The sequence below is a fragment of the Spermophilus citellus genome, assembly GCF_964194105.1.
Source record: "Spermophilus citellus genome assembly, chromosome: 19".
In the NCBI taxonomy this organism is placed as follows: domain Eukaryota; kingdom Metazoa; phylum Chordata; class Mammalia; order Rodentia; family Sciuridae; genus Spermophilus; species Spermophilus citellus.
The window spans coordinates 10,523,672-10,543,393 of NC_138201.1; the positions used below are offsets into that span (position 1 = coordinate 10,523,672).

Genomic DNA, 19,722 nt, shown 5'->3' on the forward strand with positions numbered 1-19,722 from the left:
CCCCACCCGCCACCCCAGGTCAGTTTCCTCTGGTCTGCTGATCTCCATTTGCTTTTCATGTGATTACACCCCAGGGTGGAGTTTTTATATGCGCCCTTTATACTCTTTTGAGTTTTTGCAAAAATAAGTAAATGAATAAATAAATAGAAATAATAAAAAAAATAAATGATAGAAAAAGAAACAGAAAGCCTCAGACCCTGGACCACATCCGCGCTCCTGTTGATGCACACTGAGGTCTTATGCTCTGAAGCCCGAGGAGGCTAGATGCCGGTGGCTACTCTGGACACTGGTTCACTCACCAAATGGACACTGACTTCCAGCCTTGGGCATCTTGTGGGCTGCACACCAGGCTCCCATGGCCTCCATGGCGCTCGTAGCCTAGAGCAGCTTTGCTTTCAGCCAGGGAGGTTGGGAGGTTGGTTGTTTATTGGTAATTTATTTTCCTGCTTTGTCCACTCATCACGTTTGAAGCTCCAAATCCTTCCCTCCTGATCTCTGTGGGTTTTCTCTGGGCTTCTGGCACCTAGAGACGTTACCCTCCTTATCCTCCCACCTCTGTTTCAACTCTCCCACTAATTCCAGCGTAACTTCCTCTGCCTCCTGCTCTCGTGGCCTCAGCCACATTGGGTTTCTGGCTGTATTTTCTTCCTTCTCTTACAGCCTTTTCAGTTACACTGTCCTTATCAGTTTGCTTTTGTGGCTTCTGCAGTAGCCTTAACGCTCACTAAGGGCTGGGTCCGAGCTCGTTTTCACCCTCACATCTCAGGGTCTAGTACAGTGCCTGGCGCAAAGTTGGCACCACAGCTAACCATTTGTTGGATTGCACTCAATGTCTTCTGACCTTGGCAGTGTAGCAGATTGCGCCCACATCTATCACGAATATGGTTCAGGGCAGAGAACAGTCGCCTAATGCATCCAGCATAGAAACAGAACCTTGGGCTTTTGGATTAGATGGAACTCCATTTCCTTTATTGCAAACAGCTCCCTGGCAGAAGAACACGAAGTCTACATTTTGTGCAGGAAAAGCCCTGGGATATTTAATTTTTTGTGTAGCGCCGAGAGTTTTATTTTCCTAGACTTGGTTTGATCTGGCACTCGTCTCTGTTTTCTTTGCAGCCTGGTTGATGATCGTTGTGTTGTACAGCCAGAAGCTGGAGACCTTAACAACCCACCTAAGAAATTCAGAGGTAAGGTGGTGGCCTTCCCGAGGGGTCACCTTGACTTGCTTGAAGGGCATTGGCTCTGTGGGGGCTGGAGGGTGGAAGGTGATAAAGCAATGATAGGTTTATTTACTTACATATTTTTTTTCACAGTGTGAAGCATTACAGCTTCTTGAATAAGACATAAATTTATTGTCAAGAATGGGATGGGTTCTCCTAGGGCTTTCATGTGCCTATAAAAAATGTTTGCACTAATTCAGTTTAAAGCTTTTCATTTGTGCATGTATTCCTCCAGCCGGATAGGATGTATGGATCCAGTTACAGGAACATGAGTTATTTCAGTAGATCTCATTGTCCCTTTGGGGGGGGGGACCTGATAGTTTTAGATACCTGACCTGGGATGAGCCATTCTTAATTATTGTGCTTGCTTTTTAAAGTGAAAAGATGAAGGCAGGAAGCTTTCCCACCAATGTTGGATTTTCTTTTTTTCTTTTTGCCTCTTGGTGTTGGTGTCTTTAAAGGTAGCTCAGTTGATTGAAGAAGGTGTTTAAAATACAGTTGCAATCTCCCAGGATAAGCACTTTGTTTTTTGATGTGGTGGGGTACGTGATAACCACCTACTGGAATTATCTGGGAAAACTTTCAAATTCAGTAGATACTCAGGGCCTCCCTCTAGATCAAATAAGTTAATCTCCAGAGGTTGGGACTGGGGTACTGGTGTTCATTGAGGCTTTCTTAAGTGATTGTTTTATGCTTAACCCCCTGGGTTAAGCATTTGACTTATGGCCTCCTCCTCAAAGGACTGAAATCTTGCCATTTGCAGATTGGGTCATTTAAGTTATAGGTCCTTATTGCTGAGTGATTTAGAAACTGGCTTTTTAAAGTTGAAGACTAAAAAGAGGAGACTAAGAAGGCAGACGTTCAGATGGAAAGAAGCCATTTGAGGCCATTGGTGTTGACCTGTATCCAGTTGGCACGAGGCTGTCAGGAGAATGTTTTCATCTGAAGATGCGGGGGCGGGGGGACAGGGGGACTTTGAAAAAAGAGTTGTTGATGCAGGCCCTCAGTAACAGGAGCCAGAGGTGGCTGTTGCCTTGGCTGCCTGTTCAGCCTTAATCTCTCCTTCCAAAACAAGACCTTGAGTGCAGAAGGGAGAGATTCGATCCCATGATGGTGATGCAGTCACTTAGAGAATTAATTCCCTGTTCCAAGATTGATTGACAGTGCCTGGCAGTGCTGAAGATGCTGCCTGTGTTAGCCCAGGGAGTCCGCCCTGCACCCTGGGAGGGGATAGGTATCCTCAGGCGCAGATACCTTGTCTGGGTCATGCGGATGGAGATGGATGTTTCTCAACTTTGGCTGCACAGAGAAAGCACCAGGAGAACTTTTCAAAAATACAGTGTGTGTGAATTACACTCCCAAGGATCCTGTTTCCATGGGCCTAGGGATTTTTAAAAGCTCCTTAGGTGATTCTCTCATGCAGCCAAGGTTAAGAACCACTGCTAATGGTGCCTGAGCTGTAAGCTGCCAGCTTTATTGCTTGGGGGAAGAGCTCATCCAGGCTCAGCTTTTGCGTTGGGGACTCAGTGGAGCAATGTGCATCAGGAGCTTGTCGCCGGGCTCCACTGTGGGTTCTTTTCCCTTTTCATGAAGGTCTTGGGGGTGGGGAAGTGACCCTGGGAGAGATGGTAGTGCAGCATGCAGTTAACCAGTGGTTATTTATTTCTGTTTGTAAAAATAGTGGAGAATACTGTTTCATTTCTAATTGAGAAATAAAAATTGTGTCTAATTATGATATTTTGAAAAATGTGTACATTGCGGAATGGCTAAATGGCTAAATTGAGCTAATTAACATACACATTTCTTCCCATGCCTTTTTTTTTTTTTTTTGGTGAGAGCATTTAAAATCTTTGCATGAAAGATTTTTCAAGTAGATGTTGTATTATTATCTATAGTCACCCTGTTATACAGTGGACCTCTTTTTTAATATTTATTTTTAGTTGAAGGTGGGCACAATATCTTTTTTCATTTTTATGCGTTGCTGAGGTTTGAACCCAGTGCCTCACGTATGCTAGGCGAGCACTCTCCCACTGAGCCACAACCTCAGCCCCTACTATAGTTAACCTCTTGAATAGAATCCTTCTAAATGAGTTTTTGTATTTTGGACCAACATCTCCCCAGTCCTTCAGCCCTTCCACATGTAGCTGGGCGCGGTGGCCCACGCCTGTAATTCCAGTGGCTCAGGAGGCTGAGGCAGGAGGATTGTGAATTCACAGCCAATCTCAGTAACTTAGTGAGGCACTAAGCAACTCAGTGAGACCCTGTCTCTAAATAAAATACAAAAAATAGGGCTAGGGATGTGGCTCAGTGGTCGAGTGCCCATGAGTTCAATCCCTGGTACCCAAAACAAACAAAGAAATAGGACCATCATAGGGGAAGTGAGAAGAGAGATGTTTTCTTGGTTCTGGGGTAAAAGTCCTCCTGCTTAGATGTCTTATCTGGTGGCTGACTTGAAGGGACCGTTTTGAGATGAAGGCAGCAGTCTGATACAGGTCATTTAGAAGAACCAAACTCCTTTCATGGCCTGGCCTGTTTCTACAGGTGGTCACATGGAAGTGGCTTGATTTGTTGACTGCCTTTTTCCATAAATTAAAATAAAGGTTTCTAGGTTGTGAGCTGTTTTGCACTGGTGGGAAAATGTGGTTCCAAGCTAGCTGTGCAGTGGCTTTGTGAATGTGGGTCAGGATGTCCTGACGCCATGTGCTGGACCAGAGGCCTCTGAACCTAGGTGAGAGCCCCGGGCACACCTGCCTTTGCAGCTGCTGCAGTTGCTGGGAGGATCGGCTCTTCCAGGTGTGACGTGGGCATTGAGGATTTTGCAATATACCTTCAGCTATGGTGTAGCAGACTTAAAACAATTTTTTTTTTCCTAAAATGAGGGAAAACCATGTCTCTTTTGGATGAGAATGCTGCCCTTTCAAATATAAGCATATTTTGAGGTTGAAATCATTTTGATGTTTAGAAATGTCACAGAGGGCAGTTGGGCAATTTGGAGGCATTTCTAGACCATTTCCGTGCAGTGCTGTTGCTCCCTGGAGTTTAACAAACACATGATGGAAAAGAGAGACGCTGGCCACAGCCCAATGGGATGATGGAGCCCTTAGGTCAGCAGTCAGAGGAACTGCCTTTAATCATTGGGGTCGCCCCCCACCCATTTTACTGTTTACTTGTCAAATGATTCTCTGTACGGAGAATCAGCGTACCCCATTCTTAAGTCGATGGGAATCAGGGTCCTATTTATGTCGTGCTTCCCTGGCCTCACTCTAGGGCCCTGACTTTGGCAGCTCCTCCTGAGGTCTGTAGTGCCATGGTTAATAACACAAGTCCTCGGCCCAGGCTTCCTGGGTTCAAGTCCAGGTCCCACTAATGCTGATCCATGTGGCCTTGGACTAGTGGCATCTGCCCACCTTGGTTTTCTCCTCTGTAAAACAGAAGAGAATTGTCCCTGCCTCATAGACTTACTGTGAAGGTTAAATGTGTAAGAACTGACGAAATCCTATCGTTGGTGACAACGAGGATAAACCCAGAGGACCTTGAGCTTAAGTGAAACAAACCAGGCGCAAAAACACAAATACTGCATGATCTCACTCGTGTGGGGAATCCTAAAAGTTGATCTCTTCGAAGTTGAGAGTAAAATAGTAGGAGATGGAGAGAGAGTGGTCAACAGGTACAGAGTTACTGTGAGGAGAAGTGAGTTGTGAGGTTCTCAGGCACAGTAGGGAACTCTAGTTAATGGTAATCCATTGTCTATTTCAAAATAGCTACAAGAGAGGATTTTTGAATATTCTCATGAGGAAGAAATGATAAGGTGCTGGGGATGTAGCTCAGTGAGGGGGCACTTGCCTGGCACGCATGAGTCCTTGGGTTTGATTCCCTAGCTCTACAAAAACAGCAGAAGAGCTTGGTACAGAGGCACACACCTGTAATCCCAGCTACTTGGGAGGTTGAGGCAGGAGGATAGCAAGTTCAAGGTCAGCCTGTGCAACTTAGTAAGACCTTGCCTCAAAATAGAAAAATGAAAAGGGCTGGGATGTTGCTCAGTAGTTACACACTCCAGGTATAATCCATGCTACGAAAAAAGAAAAATAGAAAAAAAGAAATGGTAAGTATCATTTAAGGTGATAGGTTAATTATTTTGACTTGAGCATTCACAAATGTATAGATGAACTGAAACATCACATTGCATCCCAATCACGTACAATTACTATGTCAATCAAAAATAAAAATGATTAAAGGTAAAAAAAGAAAAAAATGAATGCTGAGGAAGCCCTGGCCCTTGTTAAGGGCTCAGTAAGCCATAATTTTTCTTATCTTTTCATTCCCAGTACTTACAACAGTGCCTGGTACTCATAAATGGGAGCAGAAGGAAGGGAACCATATGTGAATCCTGTAATGATATGGTGTTATTCTTGTTGCCTTTAAATGGTTCGTGGGTAAGGATGTGCACATAGACCCCAGGGGCCTGGATTTGAGGACCAGTGCTCCCCTATACGAGCTAAATGACCATTAAGAGGTGGTGTAAGTTTTCTGAGCTTGTTTTTCCGTCTGTAGAATGGGAAGAAACGATTTCTTCCTTACAAAGATAATAGGATTAAAGATAATATTGATTACAAACCTCATAGAGTCCTGGGGACATGGTATTTCTCAGTGATGGGCAGCTGTTGTCTTTCACAGTAGATGGAAAAGGGTTAAAATGGAACACACTGGCTTTTCTCTCATGGTTTAAAGTGCCTATCCAGAATGAATTGGTTCTTCTTTCTTTTTTTCCTGATTTCTTTGAATATATCTCCTGCCCCTAACTTTGTAGGAAGAAAAGATTGGCTGCACATCTGTTTTCACATAAGCCAAATCTTTTTCATCATCTGAATGAATTTTGAACAGTGCCATTGTCCTCCAAGTGACAAGGAGAGCTGAGATGTAGAGTAATTGATTTACTTTGGTTCCTTCGTTAAGGTGCCGTGGAAGATGAGGCAGAATCTCTGCTCTCCCTGATTTGCATCGGCTTTGCCCATGATCTTTCAAGAACAGGGAATGCAGACAGATTGAAATTAGGAATAGAAACTCGGTGGTTAGCGAACTCTCTTCTCTACATTATTTTTCCTTCTTCCCACTCCTGCCTACCCCTCCCCCCACCAAGATGCTAAATATAAAAGGCGTGTCTCGCAAAGGAAAGATGGAAACTGACAGCCGTCTCCATGTTGATCCCAGAGTCTCTGCTGTTTTCTGCTGAACCTTCAGGGGTGTGAGAGTAGAAACGAGGGACTAAGGGGAAATAAAATTGGCTTCAGAGTTGCTCAAGCCGTTTGTTGCATGATCTCCTTTTTCAGATTTTTTTGCCCTCAAAAGTTGGTCTTTCCAATTTTCTTCAAGAGACCAACCCTGCCCCAAATTGTTGACTTAGGAGAGGTGTTACCATATTCATGTTCAGAAGAAAAGCTGTTTGAAGGGAAGCCGACTTTTAAGTTGGGGAGAGACAGGCGAGGTGACAGGAAGCATGTTCCATCATCAAGTGGTCTCATGAACAGGGAGGACCTGGCATCAGACTGATAGTGTGCGTCTTCTCGGTAAGCGCCTGCCTGGTCACCTGGGTTCCTGTTCTCTTCCAGTGAAACAGGCTTCAAGCACAGTTACCTAGTCTCAGCTGATATATTGTTGAGGCCCTACTGTGTGCCAGCAGCTTGCCTTGGTGATAGGGGCAGGCACAAGATGAGTGAAATACAACCCTCTGACTTTCAGGAATCTTAGGGAGAGGTCTGTGTTGTAAGTAATAGTAGCTCCCATTTTTAATGTAGATTAAAAACCTCATAGAGGACAAGTAGTTTCTCTGGTCACCTCTAAAGTCTCTAAGTGAGGAAGGGCAAGAGCCGACTTTTCCGCTCTCATCTGCTTCCTAGCTCTAAGTTAGGAGCAGTTAAATGAGGAAGAATACCAGGTGGAAAGACAGAGATCTCGGACCCTTTCTTCTTCAGGTATCTTTAGCCACTGCGAGGACACACTATAGGATGCACATTGTGTAGCCTGTTGTGTGGTTTGAGTTCTGTTTGTAGTGCCAGTGAGGGTCCAGCCTGGGCCTGTCCAGAAGCAGAAGTTGGTTTAAGGCCTCTGGTTCCCCAGCATGTTCCCCATATGAAGCAGAGAGAGCCCGGGAGCCGCCTGGTCAGGATGATGCTGGGAGAAGAGGTTTCATGGCTGTGAATCAGAGGCTCAGAGGCTCAGATTCGTGGCCTTTTTATTTATTTTTACTGGACCTTTCTTCCTCCAGTCCCAGAGGGCTAGCATGATGTCAGCCCACCTGCGAGGGGACTTTTGGATTTAGTAGGATGTCTTGATGGAAACAGAGAAGCGTTTCACATCTCATGAAACTGCTGTATAATTGGCTTTAAAACCTCCTGACAGCTCTGAGATGAGCCTAACTAAAAGTGACCTTTTTCAGGGTGCAGCAAAAAGAAATATTGGAGTGTCAGTAACCTACTCATCTGATCATGGTGCTGCCTGCAGTTTAGTTGAAGGCAGGGAACACTTCTCAGCATATGTAAGAAAACTGCTAAGACTGGTGAAGAAGTCAGCTAGAGTCGAGCCCGGTGACTGCTGCCAACTGTTCTCATACCTTGGGGGAGTCATTTCCTCTCTCTGGGCCTCAGTTTGCCCATCTGTTCACTTGAGTGTATGCGAAGTGACCTCCAGCTTGATACTTTGCAGTCGGTGGCAAAAATCAGGCAGGTTGACCTTGCACAAGAAAGCAGTGGAATTCAGGAGTGTCTTGCTGTCCAGAAGTAGGTTTTATTTCTTTGGGATTACAGGTTGTCTTTGTCAAGATGAAAGTGAAGGAAACAGGCCCTACCAGAGGCCACATGGGGACACAGCCAGGATCTTGGATCATGCAGGTCGCCCAGGGTGGCCGTAACCAACTTGCTGGCTTAGCTTGCTTTCAGACCATCTTCCTTGGCTTCACATTGTTTTAATTGTTGCTAAGCAACATTTTCTTTCTTTCTTTCTTTCTTTCTTTCTTTTGGCAAGGCCTAGAAGGAATGAACCCATATCTTATTTAGTTTTTAAATACCCATATGCAAAGAGGAGGACTTCACTTAAATGTTGTTTGCTCTTTGGATTCTAATCCTTGAGGGGCCTTTCACAGCAGGGGTACAGGACTTCATTTCTGCCAGTCTTGTTAAATAAGGCAGAAGAATCAGCTATTTAAGGTGCCTGTCAAGCAGATGCCTCGAGGCATATTTAAGGTTTTTTGTGCATGCAAGAAGTTGCCTCACAGGAGAGTCTTTTGCAACTTCTTCTGTATTCACAAAATCACTTCAAATTTAATAAAAAGATTAGTAGGTTTTTTTATGATCTTCATTTCAGACTTACTAGCGTATCTCGATCTTGCACCAACAGACTCTGTTTAAAGGGAACAAAACTGTAATTTAAATTGATTCCCTGGGCAGCATGGAACGCTCACAGCATGTTACACAGTCACTAGGGATGTTGCTTGATTATTCAGGAGTTCCACACACGCAGTGCGTCCCTTGATAGAGTGCCACCCACTTGCTCAAAGCTGAGATGCACGGCTGGGGCTCTGGGCATGCTGAGCGTGGGCTTTATGCGTGGGTCCATTCATTTTTGGTTTTGGCACTGGGGATTGAACCCAGAGGTGCTATTCCACTGAACCACATCCACCACCCTATTTATTTTTTTATTTAGAGACAGTGTCTTGCAGAGTTCCTGAGGGTCTCAATAAACTGCCGAGGCTGACTTTGAACTCGTGATCCTCCTGCCTCAGCCTCCTGAATTACTGGGATTACATGCATGAGACACTATACCCTGATCCACATATTTTTTCACTTCCTGTGATACCCTTAGAAAATTGATCTCAGACCTCTGTCTTATGTTGATTTATTCTCTGCTTAACTCAGTGGCGAATGAAGATCAAGTTTCAACTCTGTTTGCATAAAATACCTGCAGTGCAACAAACACATTTATCTTGTCATCTGATTATATCTCAGAATTGCTGTTGTGCCTTCTTCCAAGGCAAAAATGGATTTGGAAATCCCAGCGTCATTGGGTCCCATGGTCATGTTGCTACATGGTTCTCCTGACAGCAGCGTGTAGTGGTTGATGAAGGACTTTTCTTTTGGCAGAGGGTTCTTAAGGTCTGCTGAGCATTGACGAAGACGTGCGGTGAATGGCTTGCACCCATGATAACTCTTTCCCTTCCTCATTTGACAAGTGAGGAAATTAGAAAGATTTAGGAAGTCTGCTGGAGTCAAAGAGCAACGCTGGGTCAAAGCTGGGGTTGGGTCATACTTCAAGTTTCCTCACACACTTTTGGATCATGGGTTAAAACAAATATTTCTTGGCCCCATCTCTCTGTGTAACTTATGATAATTTATGATAATCTGTTTCCTATAAATGCATATAATACTATCCAAGTCCTTACAGGCATTACTTAATTTAGTTACTTAATTTGCATAGTTTGTTTCTTTTCTCTTTTGTTGCGGTTTTTTTTTTTTTTGTTTTTTTTTTTTTTTGCAGTGCTGAGGATAGAACCCAGGGCTTTACAGATGCTAGACAAGCTCTGGACCACTGAACTAAACCACAAGCCCTGAGTAGTTCCCTTTATGTATATCAGTCTGTTTAATCTCATTACAACCCTGTAAGGAAGGGACCATTTTATGGATGGGGAAACATACAAGATGCTGAGCATTGGGTTCAAGACCACACAGCTAAGCAGTGGCCAAGAAACCCTCCTCTTCACACCTGTTCTAAACTTTAGAAGGGAACTGGCCTCAAGAAAAACCTAAACAAAATTACTGGGTTTCTTAATCATTCTCTCCTCAAAAACTCCCAAACTTGTCATTCTGAGCTTGCGGGGAGCAGACATCCCTATGCTGGAGATGCATGCTTACCACTAGCTTAACCCGGAGCATAGCACTTATCACAGCTGGCTTCTTTTTCTGTCTCGTGGGCTAGATTTTGAGCACCTGCGGGGATCACACCTTGCCCTGCACTTATGGCCCGGTGCCTGTTATCATGGTGGTACCTAGTTAAAAAGTCAGTGGAAGAGGAATCTGTGTCTTTTCTGATGTTGTTTTTCATGGTTCCCGGTTTTTGGGGCACTAAGTTTTTTACTTGGCTATCTAACACTTTACTGTAATCTTTGTCCAAACTAGTGGAGCCTGGCAGTTCTGAGAAGAATTATCTTTGCCCTGGAAAATGGACTCACTGCTGTGGGTGTAATGAGCAATTGCCTAGTGTGCACAGGGCCCTGGGTTGGATCCCTAGTAACTAGAGTTTGGGAGAAAGAAAGAAAGAAAAAACAAAGTGGATTCTGATTGGCTTCATCCTGGTCTATAGGTTGGGTCTTGAATGGCCCCCAAAGACCTGTGTGTTAAAGGAATTGTCACCAGGGTAGTGCTCTTGAAGGGGATTGAAGGGCCCTGGCTCCCTCTTCTTTAACTCTTATTTCCTGTTGATGGATTGAGTGGTTTTGCTCCACCACATGCCCCTGCCATAAGGTGCTGCTTTGATCCAGACTCAATGCAACAGGGGCAACTGATTATGGGCTGGAACCTCCACAACTATGAACAAAAATAAATCTTTTTTCTCCATAAGTTGATTGTCATGGGTATTTGTTATAGTTTTGGGAAGCTGACTAACTCATTGTCTTATTTTCTTTTACTCCAAGTTGATCTTTTTTTTTTGGTAGTTGTGTATGGACAGCATACTTTTATTTTATTTTTTATGTGTTGCTAAGGATCAAACCCAGTGCCTCCTACATGCTGGGCATGTGCTCTGTCACTGAGCTACAGCCCCAGCCCCAAGTTTGATCTTGATTTCCTCCTTTATGCATGTAGTTTTGCGATTACTTGGCTACAGTCAATATCTGATCAGGAAAAACAAACAATTATTAACTACCTTCCTCCTTTATTCATGGAGTCCTGGTAGGGTCATGCATGCTTTTGCTCTTCATCATCCCCATTTTACAGTTGAGCACCCTGAACCCAAAGAGAGTGGGGAGCCAGGCTGGAGTCAAGTCTGGAGGACTGCACATTGTCTGCTAGCCACGGGAATTCATAGTTGTCCTCCTCAGAAGACATCTGGGCTCTGTCCTCACCTCCTGGGTTGAACATTTTACGAAGCATATTGCCCTGTGGTAATAAAGCTAATAAGAGGGTCTCTAGGAAGAAAGGTCTCAGATTGATAATACAGATGAAATTTTATCGGCAGCAGACTCCTCCCTTATTTTTGCATTTCTACTTTTGTTCCCTGTGCCAGAGTGTGGGCATCCCCTGTACCATCCTTCAGTGCACCAGAGCGGTCAGTGCAGAGTTGAAGGTACCATTAGGCCTCCTGGATTCCCTCACAGTCCCCAGTTGTGCTTTGGATCAGAGACATCCTGTGTCACGGGGATCACAGAACTCTGCCCAAGTCACCCCACTTGGTTCTCTTTCTTTTTTTTTGGTGGGGGGTACCAGGGATCAAACTCGGATATACTTGACCACTGAGTCACATCCTCAGCCCTATTTTGTATTTTATGAGAGACAGGGTCTCACTAAATTGCTGAGGCTGGCTTTGAACTTGGCAATCCTCCTGTCTCCGCCTCCCGAGCCACTGGGATTACAGGCGTGTGCCACCACACCCGGCTTGACCCCCAGTCTTTCTAATGCCCACTCATTCTTCAACACTAGAAATGTCCTCAGAGCTATCTTGCAGACCCCTGCCCTGCCTTGTGCACAGACGGATGCCAAACTGTGAATTTGGCTCTGAGATCTGCTTTTTACTGGTGAAGTCATCTCGGTCAACTGTTTAACCTCTTGCTTTCTGAATTTCCTCATCTAAGGATGGAGGAGATTGAGTTAATCCATGTAAAGCTTAGGACAAGTGCCCAGTGTTAAATGTCACAACCCTGTTTTTGCCAAGTCTCACTTTTTAACTTTTGATTATTACTTGCTCTTTTTTGGGGGATAGGGTGTGGGGGGTACTAGGGCTTGCACCTGAGGCTGCCTCAGCACCCCCTGCCACTACACGGGCCTATTGCTGGTTTTCCCTTAGTCCTTATTTCACCCCATTACATTTGAGGGGTTGGTACCTGTGCCTGTCTCCCTGAAGCTATGCACAGGTCCTGGCCTACAGTAGACATTTGTGGAATAGATGGAGAGACGGCCTTTAGGCATTGCTTCTGAAACGTGTGTGCATGGGAACCTTCTGGGGGCTTGTTAAAATGCAGGTCTCACTTTGGGTCTAATTTAGTAGACCTAATCCAAACAGCCTCCTGCTCCTGGAAGTCTCTCAGGGAACCACTGACATTTGTGTTCCCTTATTTTAGGGTCTGTCATATAAAAGACAGATGTTCTGAGTCCAGAGCAATAGAGAATGAGGGCCAGTGGATAAAAGTGACCAGAGTTGATACAGGTGTCAGGAACTTGATTCTGACTGTAAGTGCTGTTTGGTGACCCAAGAAAGAATCCTACATCAAATTATTGAGTTTCCCCAAGTTTTCTCCTGGTTTGCATGGGACTGACCATCTGTTGGGGATTTTGGAGAGGGAATTTCTGTTCTGGGGCAGAGGTTAGGTGGATGATCCCATTTGACTGTAAGTGTCTGTGTATTCCCACCACAGGACCCAGCTGTTCTTCTGTTCTGGTTTCCGGAGGAAGCCCTATGGTTGGGCCTTTGAGTCACCAAACAGCTGGGGGAGTGCAGATCCAGCCCTAGATGATCAGCTCTCAGGAAACCAAGTGTGTTCTGGGCAGTAGGTGGAGAGCATTGCAAAGCAGTGGAAAGATGGAGTTATTGAGTGCTTGAGAAAATGAGCAAATAGAAAAAAAAACAAGGGTCTTTCCAAGTTGAGGTCCTGCCGAGTCTGGTTTTAATGATTAGGTGGGATGCTTTGGGGACACAGGGCACAGTGGTTAGACACACTGACCCTGGAGTCAGACACAGATCCAGGTCTCTGCCCTGTCTTCTGTTGACTAGATATGTGGCCATGCACATGTCACTGAATCTTGCAAAGTCTGAGTTTCTTCACCTGATAATGGTAATGGTTTATAATAGCAGGGAACCGGTGGGCATTATTTCAAGATGAGAGGGTGCATGTGTCACCCACCAACACAGGTAGCACAGCCTAAGCATTCACTGAGTAGTAGCTATTGTGACTGAATTTGCAATTAGCAGCTTTTAGGACATCTCTCAAGAAGACCCATCAGGGATCCTGTTATCTAGTCAAACATTGGTTATGTCTAAGAATTCAGTTCTTGGAGGTAGCTAAAGGTATTCATGGGCGGGCTAACTGGATTTCTGAATTTCTTCGATTTTCTCCAGTGTGGCTGGAAATCGGGACATGCTAGGCCTTGTGGCTTTTGGAAGAGAAGCCATCAGACCTTTGCTGTCCTCCCACGAGCCTTGTCAGTCTGAGTAAGTGACTGATGGTGAGGCTGCCTTCTGTGTAGAGCTGCAAGCCCAGCCTAGTCAGGAAGTTGTGTTTATCTTACCCAAACAGCAGGCATTCCAGAGACTCCTGACACACACTGAAGATACTGCCAGTCTGCTCTTCCCTTAGAGCTGCCCTTCTCTGCTCACCACATGGGGTGATTTTCCCCCCTCCTTTCTGCAAGTTTGGAGAGGTTCCTGCCAGGCAGGATGCTATTCTCCACCTGACTCTGGGGGCAGCTGTGCTCCAAGAAGCGATGTCCAGTGGTTACGTCTTCATTGGCATTTGAGGGTGGCAATGTCTCTCCAAGGTGAGAGGTCAGCAAGGCTCCATTAGGAGGCAGAAATTGTGTTCCTGTGATTGACACTGGAGGGGCGGGGGAGATGAGTGGGGAGGAAGGAGCCACAGGTATGGAGAAAAGAAGGCATCTCGTGGGCTGGGGATGTGGCTCAAGCGGTAGCGCGCTCGCCTGGCATGCGTGCGGCCCGGGTTCGATTCTCCAGCACCACATACAAACAAAGATGTTGTGTCCGCCAATAACTAATAAATAAATAAATATTTTTTTTAAAAAAAAAGAAGGCATCTCGTCCAAGAGCCAAACCTTTTTCCTTTCCAAAGTAATAGCTGGAGATCCGTGAGGAAAACCTCCAGTTTGAGCAGTTATAATAGTTGGGAAAATAAGTTGGGCAATTATTCCTCTTTCCGAGATTTAAAAGTTCCCTTTTCCTGTCTGGTATTTTTCCGGGTACATCTGAGTTCCAATTTGGGTGCCTCTGAAATGTCTGGATGTTTTGTGCTGCTAAAATTATGTGTGTCTAAAAATGTTATTGGTGATGACACATGGATTGGTCCCACTTGGACTTGTGCTAGCAAATCTCTGCTACCAAGGTTTCCTCCTCCCTCCCCTCACCATCCCCACCAACATGGCGTTTGAGGTAAAGGTAGGAAGTGGAATAATCCAGCCCAGGTTTAGGCATTATGCGGAGCACGCTCTTGAGAACTTGAGTCTTGTCAGCAAAGAATACCGGGGTTTTGTTGCCATAGTTTCAGTGAAAAATTTGACCTTCGCTACAATAACATACAGTTAGAAAGAACCAGCTAATCGGTTTTCTAAAATTAGTGTTCTCTAGTACATAAACCAGTAGGAACAGAGTATTTAATTAAATATTATATAAGAATACAAAAGCCCAAGGGAATGCAGTGTCCTGGTCCGGGCAGGGGGAGGGAAGAAACCCATAATCCTTTTGGGCTGGTGTTTTTCGAGCCTGAAGAACTTTACTTTTTTAAATTTGATGTTAGCATTAATTTTATTTTCAAATCTGTCAGGAATGAATGTATTACAGCTTTCCCAGAGAAAGAGAGAGAGAGCAAAACAGAACCTTCAACATTATTTCCAGTTGTCCCCCACAGGGTACAGAGTGCAAGACGTAGAGATGATGTGGGGCCAGCGTTCTGACCAAGGGCAGTTCTTGGTGACTTGCAGGCCGCTTGGTGGGAAGGGAAGTTCTTTCCTAGCTGAAGTCTGGGCGTTGTTCGAGCAAAGTGTTTGTAGACTCTTGATCCTTTGAATGCTTAGTGTGTCCTTAAGCAGAGCCAGCATCTCTGCGTCGTGAAAGCAGCTGGGCTCTGCCCCTTCCAGCTCCACGGCCCATTCGTCATCGATGTAGCCTCAGACAGCGAGCTCTGTGTCAATTACGTAAAACTTGGCATCTCTCGTCAACTACCTATTAAGAACGCTTTTGCAAGAGTTTGTCCTTCTGACGCTGGCTGAAAGTGTCACCAGTCTTGTGTCAGCTTGGAAGCTGTGGTACTGTTTGTTCTTGGAGTGAAGTGGCTTTCAAACTCGTGGCTGTAGGACAGTGAGGTTTCTGGTCCTCGATTGACATTCTGGTCTACGGGTTCATCCCATGCCATGAATGCCGCGAAGGCGCAGATGTGTTCATCAGTTTTCCTGGTTTATCATGGATGGGAAATGTGGCCCTGGCTTTTCTGGAATCGTCATTGCTATAGCTCCATCTCAGTGACATATTGATGAATGTTTCTCTCCAGTTTTATTTTGATGATGTGGCTTCTTGTTTTGCCTTAAGATGGTAACTTAGTGGAATTTGGAAGGGTGAGGTATATTTAAAGAAGGCTAAACTTTTTCTCTTTGACTCTTGCACCATTTTGCATGTTTCTGTGGCGGCATCTTAACTATGGCCATGGAAAGTATGTCCTTGGCAAGACTCTGCGAAATGCAGCCCCAGAGGTCGTTGTTGTGCAAACTTGTTGACTGTGTACATGCTCATCCACCTGATGGAACAGAAATGTTCCCTGCCCTTAAGGAATTTGCAATCTTAGGAGAGGAGATGAGTGAGAAGTTCTTTGCAGATGATTCTTGGGAAACGTTGAATTCCAGACACGATTTTACTACCCTGATGTTTGCTGTTTTCATCTGTTCCGCCAGGTCCCTGTGCCCAAATAACTTGAATTCATCTAAATGATAGCTTAAGAGGATGCAGTTAGAGAGCTCACAGGAAAAGTGACAGCCTGCATTTTGAAGTACTTCCTGTCTCCTTACCCATGCATTCTCAGGCCTCATGTTCCTGATCAGAGGTGGAGGTGCCATTTAGTATATATGATTGGAGAGGTTACATGTGCCAGGCTGGTTGGTGGCATGGCGAACTAGTCAGGACTCTTGACTGTTTTCACTTTAAAAAAGTGCTTTATATGTAGCTCAGTGGTAGAGCACTTGCCTCGCACGAGGGAGGCACTGGGTTCCACCCTCAGCACCACATAAAAAAATAAACAGAATAAAGGTATTGTGTCCAACTACAACTAAAAAAAATGTATATAAAAAAGGTGCTTTATAACTTATTTGTATGGTAGATAGTAGGATCATTGTTTTATTAGTCCTTTAAAGCATAAGGGACTGGCTTTAGAGTCTCGTGTAATCAGTTTTTATACATATTCCACTGTGCTTGGCAGTATTTATTTATGATCTGGGATGCAGTATCCTCTATGTAATTTCACTTTTTTTTTTTTTTTTTGGTCTGCTTGATTTATCAGTTGTTGAAAGACATTTGCTAAGATTTTCTGCTGTTAACTTTTGTTGTTGTGAGGCTGCTCTATATCCTGATTATGGGAGTGATTACATGAATTTATGTTTGCTTTAAAACTCATGGAACTGTGTTCGGAGAAAAAAAGTGAATTTTACCGTAAGTAAAATGTTGAAAAAGATTAAAAAGTTTTCCACCATGACAGTGGATTTGCTATTTTGCCTGGTAGTTTTAAAGTTTTTTTTTTTTTAAATGTATAATAAGGTTATGTTAGTATTGGCTTAGACTTAGAAAAGACTCAGTGAAGCAAATGTTTATTATTATGTAGGGAATTTTTATCTCTAATGTCTAATGTCTTGAAGTCTGCTTTGTTTGATATTAAAATTATAATATTTTTAGTTAGTATTTCTTTTTAGGTATAACTTTTCTTTAACTTTTCAGTTATTATATTTTAGAATATGTATGTGTATAAAGTATCTGTCATATTTTAGAATACATGTGTCTCATAAACTGTATGTAACCAGATCTTTAAAAACCATCCTAGCTGTCTTTGTCTATTGATTGGAATATTTAGTTCTTTTATATTTGTTGTAATTACTAATGTATTTGGATTTGTAATCTTAGTTTGTTTTGGACCCCCCCCCCTTTTTCTTTTGCCTGACATAAGTTTCATCAAAGGTTGTTTTGGGGCTGGGGTCGCGGCTCAGTGGTAGAACACTTGCTTAGCACGTGTGAGGAACTGGGTTCGATCCTCAGCATCACATGTAAAGAAAGAAAGTATTGTGTTCACCTACAACTCAGAAATATTAAAAATAAGGGGCTGCGGTTGTGGCTGGGGCTGGGTTTGTGGCTCAGTGGTAGAGTGCTCATCTAGCACACATGAGGCACTGGGTTTGATCCTCAGCACCACATAAAAATGAAATAAAGATACTGTGTCCACCTATGTCTAAAAAATAAATATTAAAAAAAATTTAAGAAAAAATAGTTTGTCTCTATGATCAGGAGACCATAGAACTAGTTTGGTAAAAGATTGTATTGTGGCTGGGGATGTGGCTCAAGCGGTAGCGCACTCGCCTGGCATGTGTGCGGCCCGGGTTCGATCCTCAGCACCACATACCAACAAAGATGTTGTGTCCGCCGAGAACTAAAAAAAAATAAATATTAAAAATTCTCTCTCTCTCTCTCTCCTCTCTCACTCTCTCTTTAAAAAAAAAAAAAGATTGTATTGTCCTGCCACTAAACAAAACAAAAAATGAAAAAAAAATTATTATTACTGTTCTCCACTTTTCCCCCTCTCTTAGCTTGGAAGTCATACTGTATCTGTTTATTTTAGCAGTTATCCCACATGTTTTAATTTGTTATTTGATTAAGTCTGAGATAACTATGCTCTCCTACAGCGTCAGGAATGAGAACATTTATACTCATGTCACCCTCTCTTGGTATAAAACTCTGGTTGTTCATAGTAGAAATGCTTATTAAACTTTTAAGTTAGATATGATGTTTAATATCATTTTTGAAAATCGACCTACATATTAGTGAATGTTTACTAAGAGCGTTTTCCTTGGATAATTTTTTTCCCTTTCTTCTTTTTTGGTGCTGGGGATTGAATCCAGGGCCTCATGCATGCAAGGCAAGCACTCTGCCTTGCTTGGTATAGAATTAAATTAATTTTGAATTAATTTAGAGTTAAATTAATTTTGCTTGGTATAGAATTAAAAGTGGGTGCTTTCTCACAGTATTACTTTGTTCGTATGTTTTTTTGTTTGTTTTTTTGGGCTTCCATTGTACCTGTTAAGAGCAATAGAATATGTACTCTGTATTTTTTCCTCAGGATCTTTTCTCTATCTTTAATTTTTTTTGCAATTTTATGAGTATGAGTTGAGGTGGTGTTTTCATTTCTCCTGCATAATATTTGTTAGATTTCTAGATTTGAGGTTGTTTTTTTGTTAACAACCATGGAGAATTCTGAACCATTGTGCAAATTCAACCTTTTTCTGTACTCTATTACCTTCAGGAACTTTAGGCTGTTTTTTCGTCTTTTTTTTTTTTTCTTTGCTCTCTAGGATGGACTTTCAAGAATCTTTGATAATCTATTTTTTTAATACCTTTAGTTTATTTATTTATTTTTTATGTGGTACTAAGGACCAAACCCAGGGCCTCACACATGCTAGGCAAGTGCTCTACCACTGAGCTACAGCCCCAGCCCCCATAATAATAAGAATCTATTCTTATTTATTAACTCTGTTCTCATCTTCCCCTTAATCTTTGAGAGTTTAATTTGAATTATATTTTTCATTTCTAAACATTCCATCTTCTGAAGATGATCCGTCACTCTTATTCCTCTATATTTTCAAGCCTCTTTTATTTTTTGCTACATAAAAGACATACTTTCAAAAATGTTCTGTCTCTATAAATTCCAGTGGGTGAAATCTCTGTAGATATCATTCTATTTTCTATCTTGACTGTTTCTAAAAATGATTTTTTACTTCCTTTCATGTTTTGTGATTTTGATTATCAGCTCATGTTGTTTTTGGGAATTTCATCTGTGGGAATTCTTAATTCTTTGCGGCCTGGGTTAAAGCTATGCTCCTTCACAGAAAATTGTTTTCTTTTGCTGGTCGCCTGAGGTTCTGCCAATTCAGGATTTCTTTAAGTTGAATTCTCAGCCTAAGTTTTTGAAGTTTTATTGTGCTTATTTTCTTCTTGAACTTTCGAGGATTTCCAACAGCATGTGAGCCATGGTGACAGCCCAATGTGGGGGCCTTCCCGGGTTATAAATTGTTGATTTTTCTCTCCTAAACCCAGTGCCACATTCAGAAAGAGAAAACTACCTTTCCCTTCCATTGTTCAGGGTGAATTGGGGTGTTATTCACCATTGACTTGAAGGTGTAGTTTCCTGGGGGTCTGAGATAGATACAAGGTTGTCTTAGAGAACTCTGATCTTGAATGGGCTCAGAGCCTCATCTTTTCTGCTTGGCATAATATCACAATGGAAGCTGAGGGTCGTTAGATTTTCCACATGTCCCCAGAGTCACTGCTA

General features: G+C 43.2%; 1 protein-coding gene across 1 annotated transcript in view; it reads left to right on the forward strand.

Moving 5' to 3' along the window:
- The window catches only part of ITPR1 (inositol 1,4,5-trisphosphate receptor type 1), a 311,270-nt gene that overhangs the window by 28,571 nt on the left and 262,977 nt on the right, over positions 1-19,722 (forward strand). Inside the window, exon 4 of the mRNA XM_081276065.1 lies at positions 1,117-1,187. Within this exon, the coding sequence (XP_081132191.1) occupies positions 1,117-1,187 (71 nt within the window). The remainder of the gene's footprint in view (positions 1-1,116; positions 1,188-19,722) is intronic.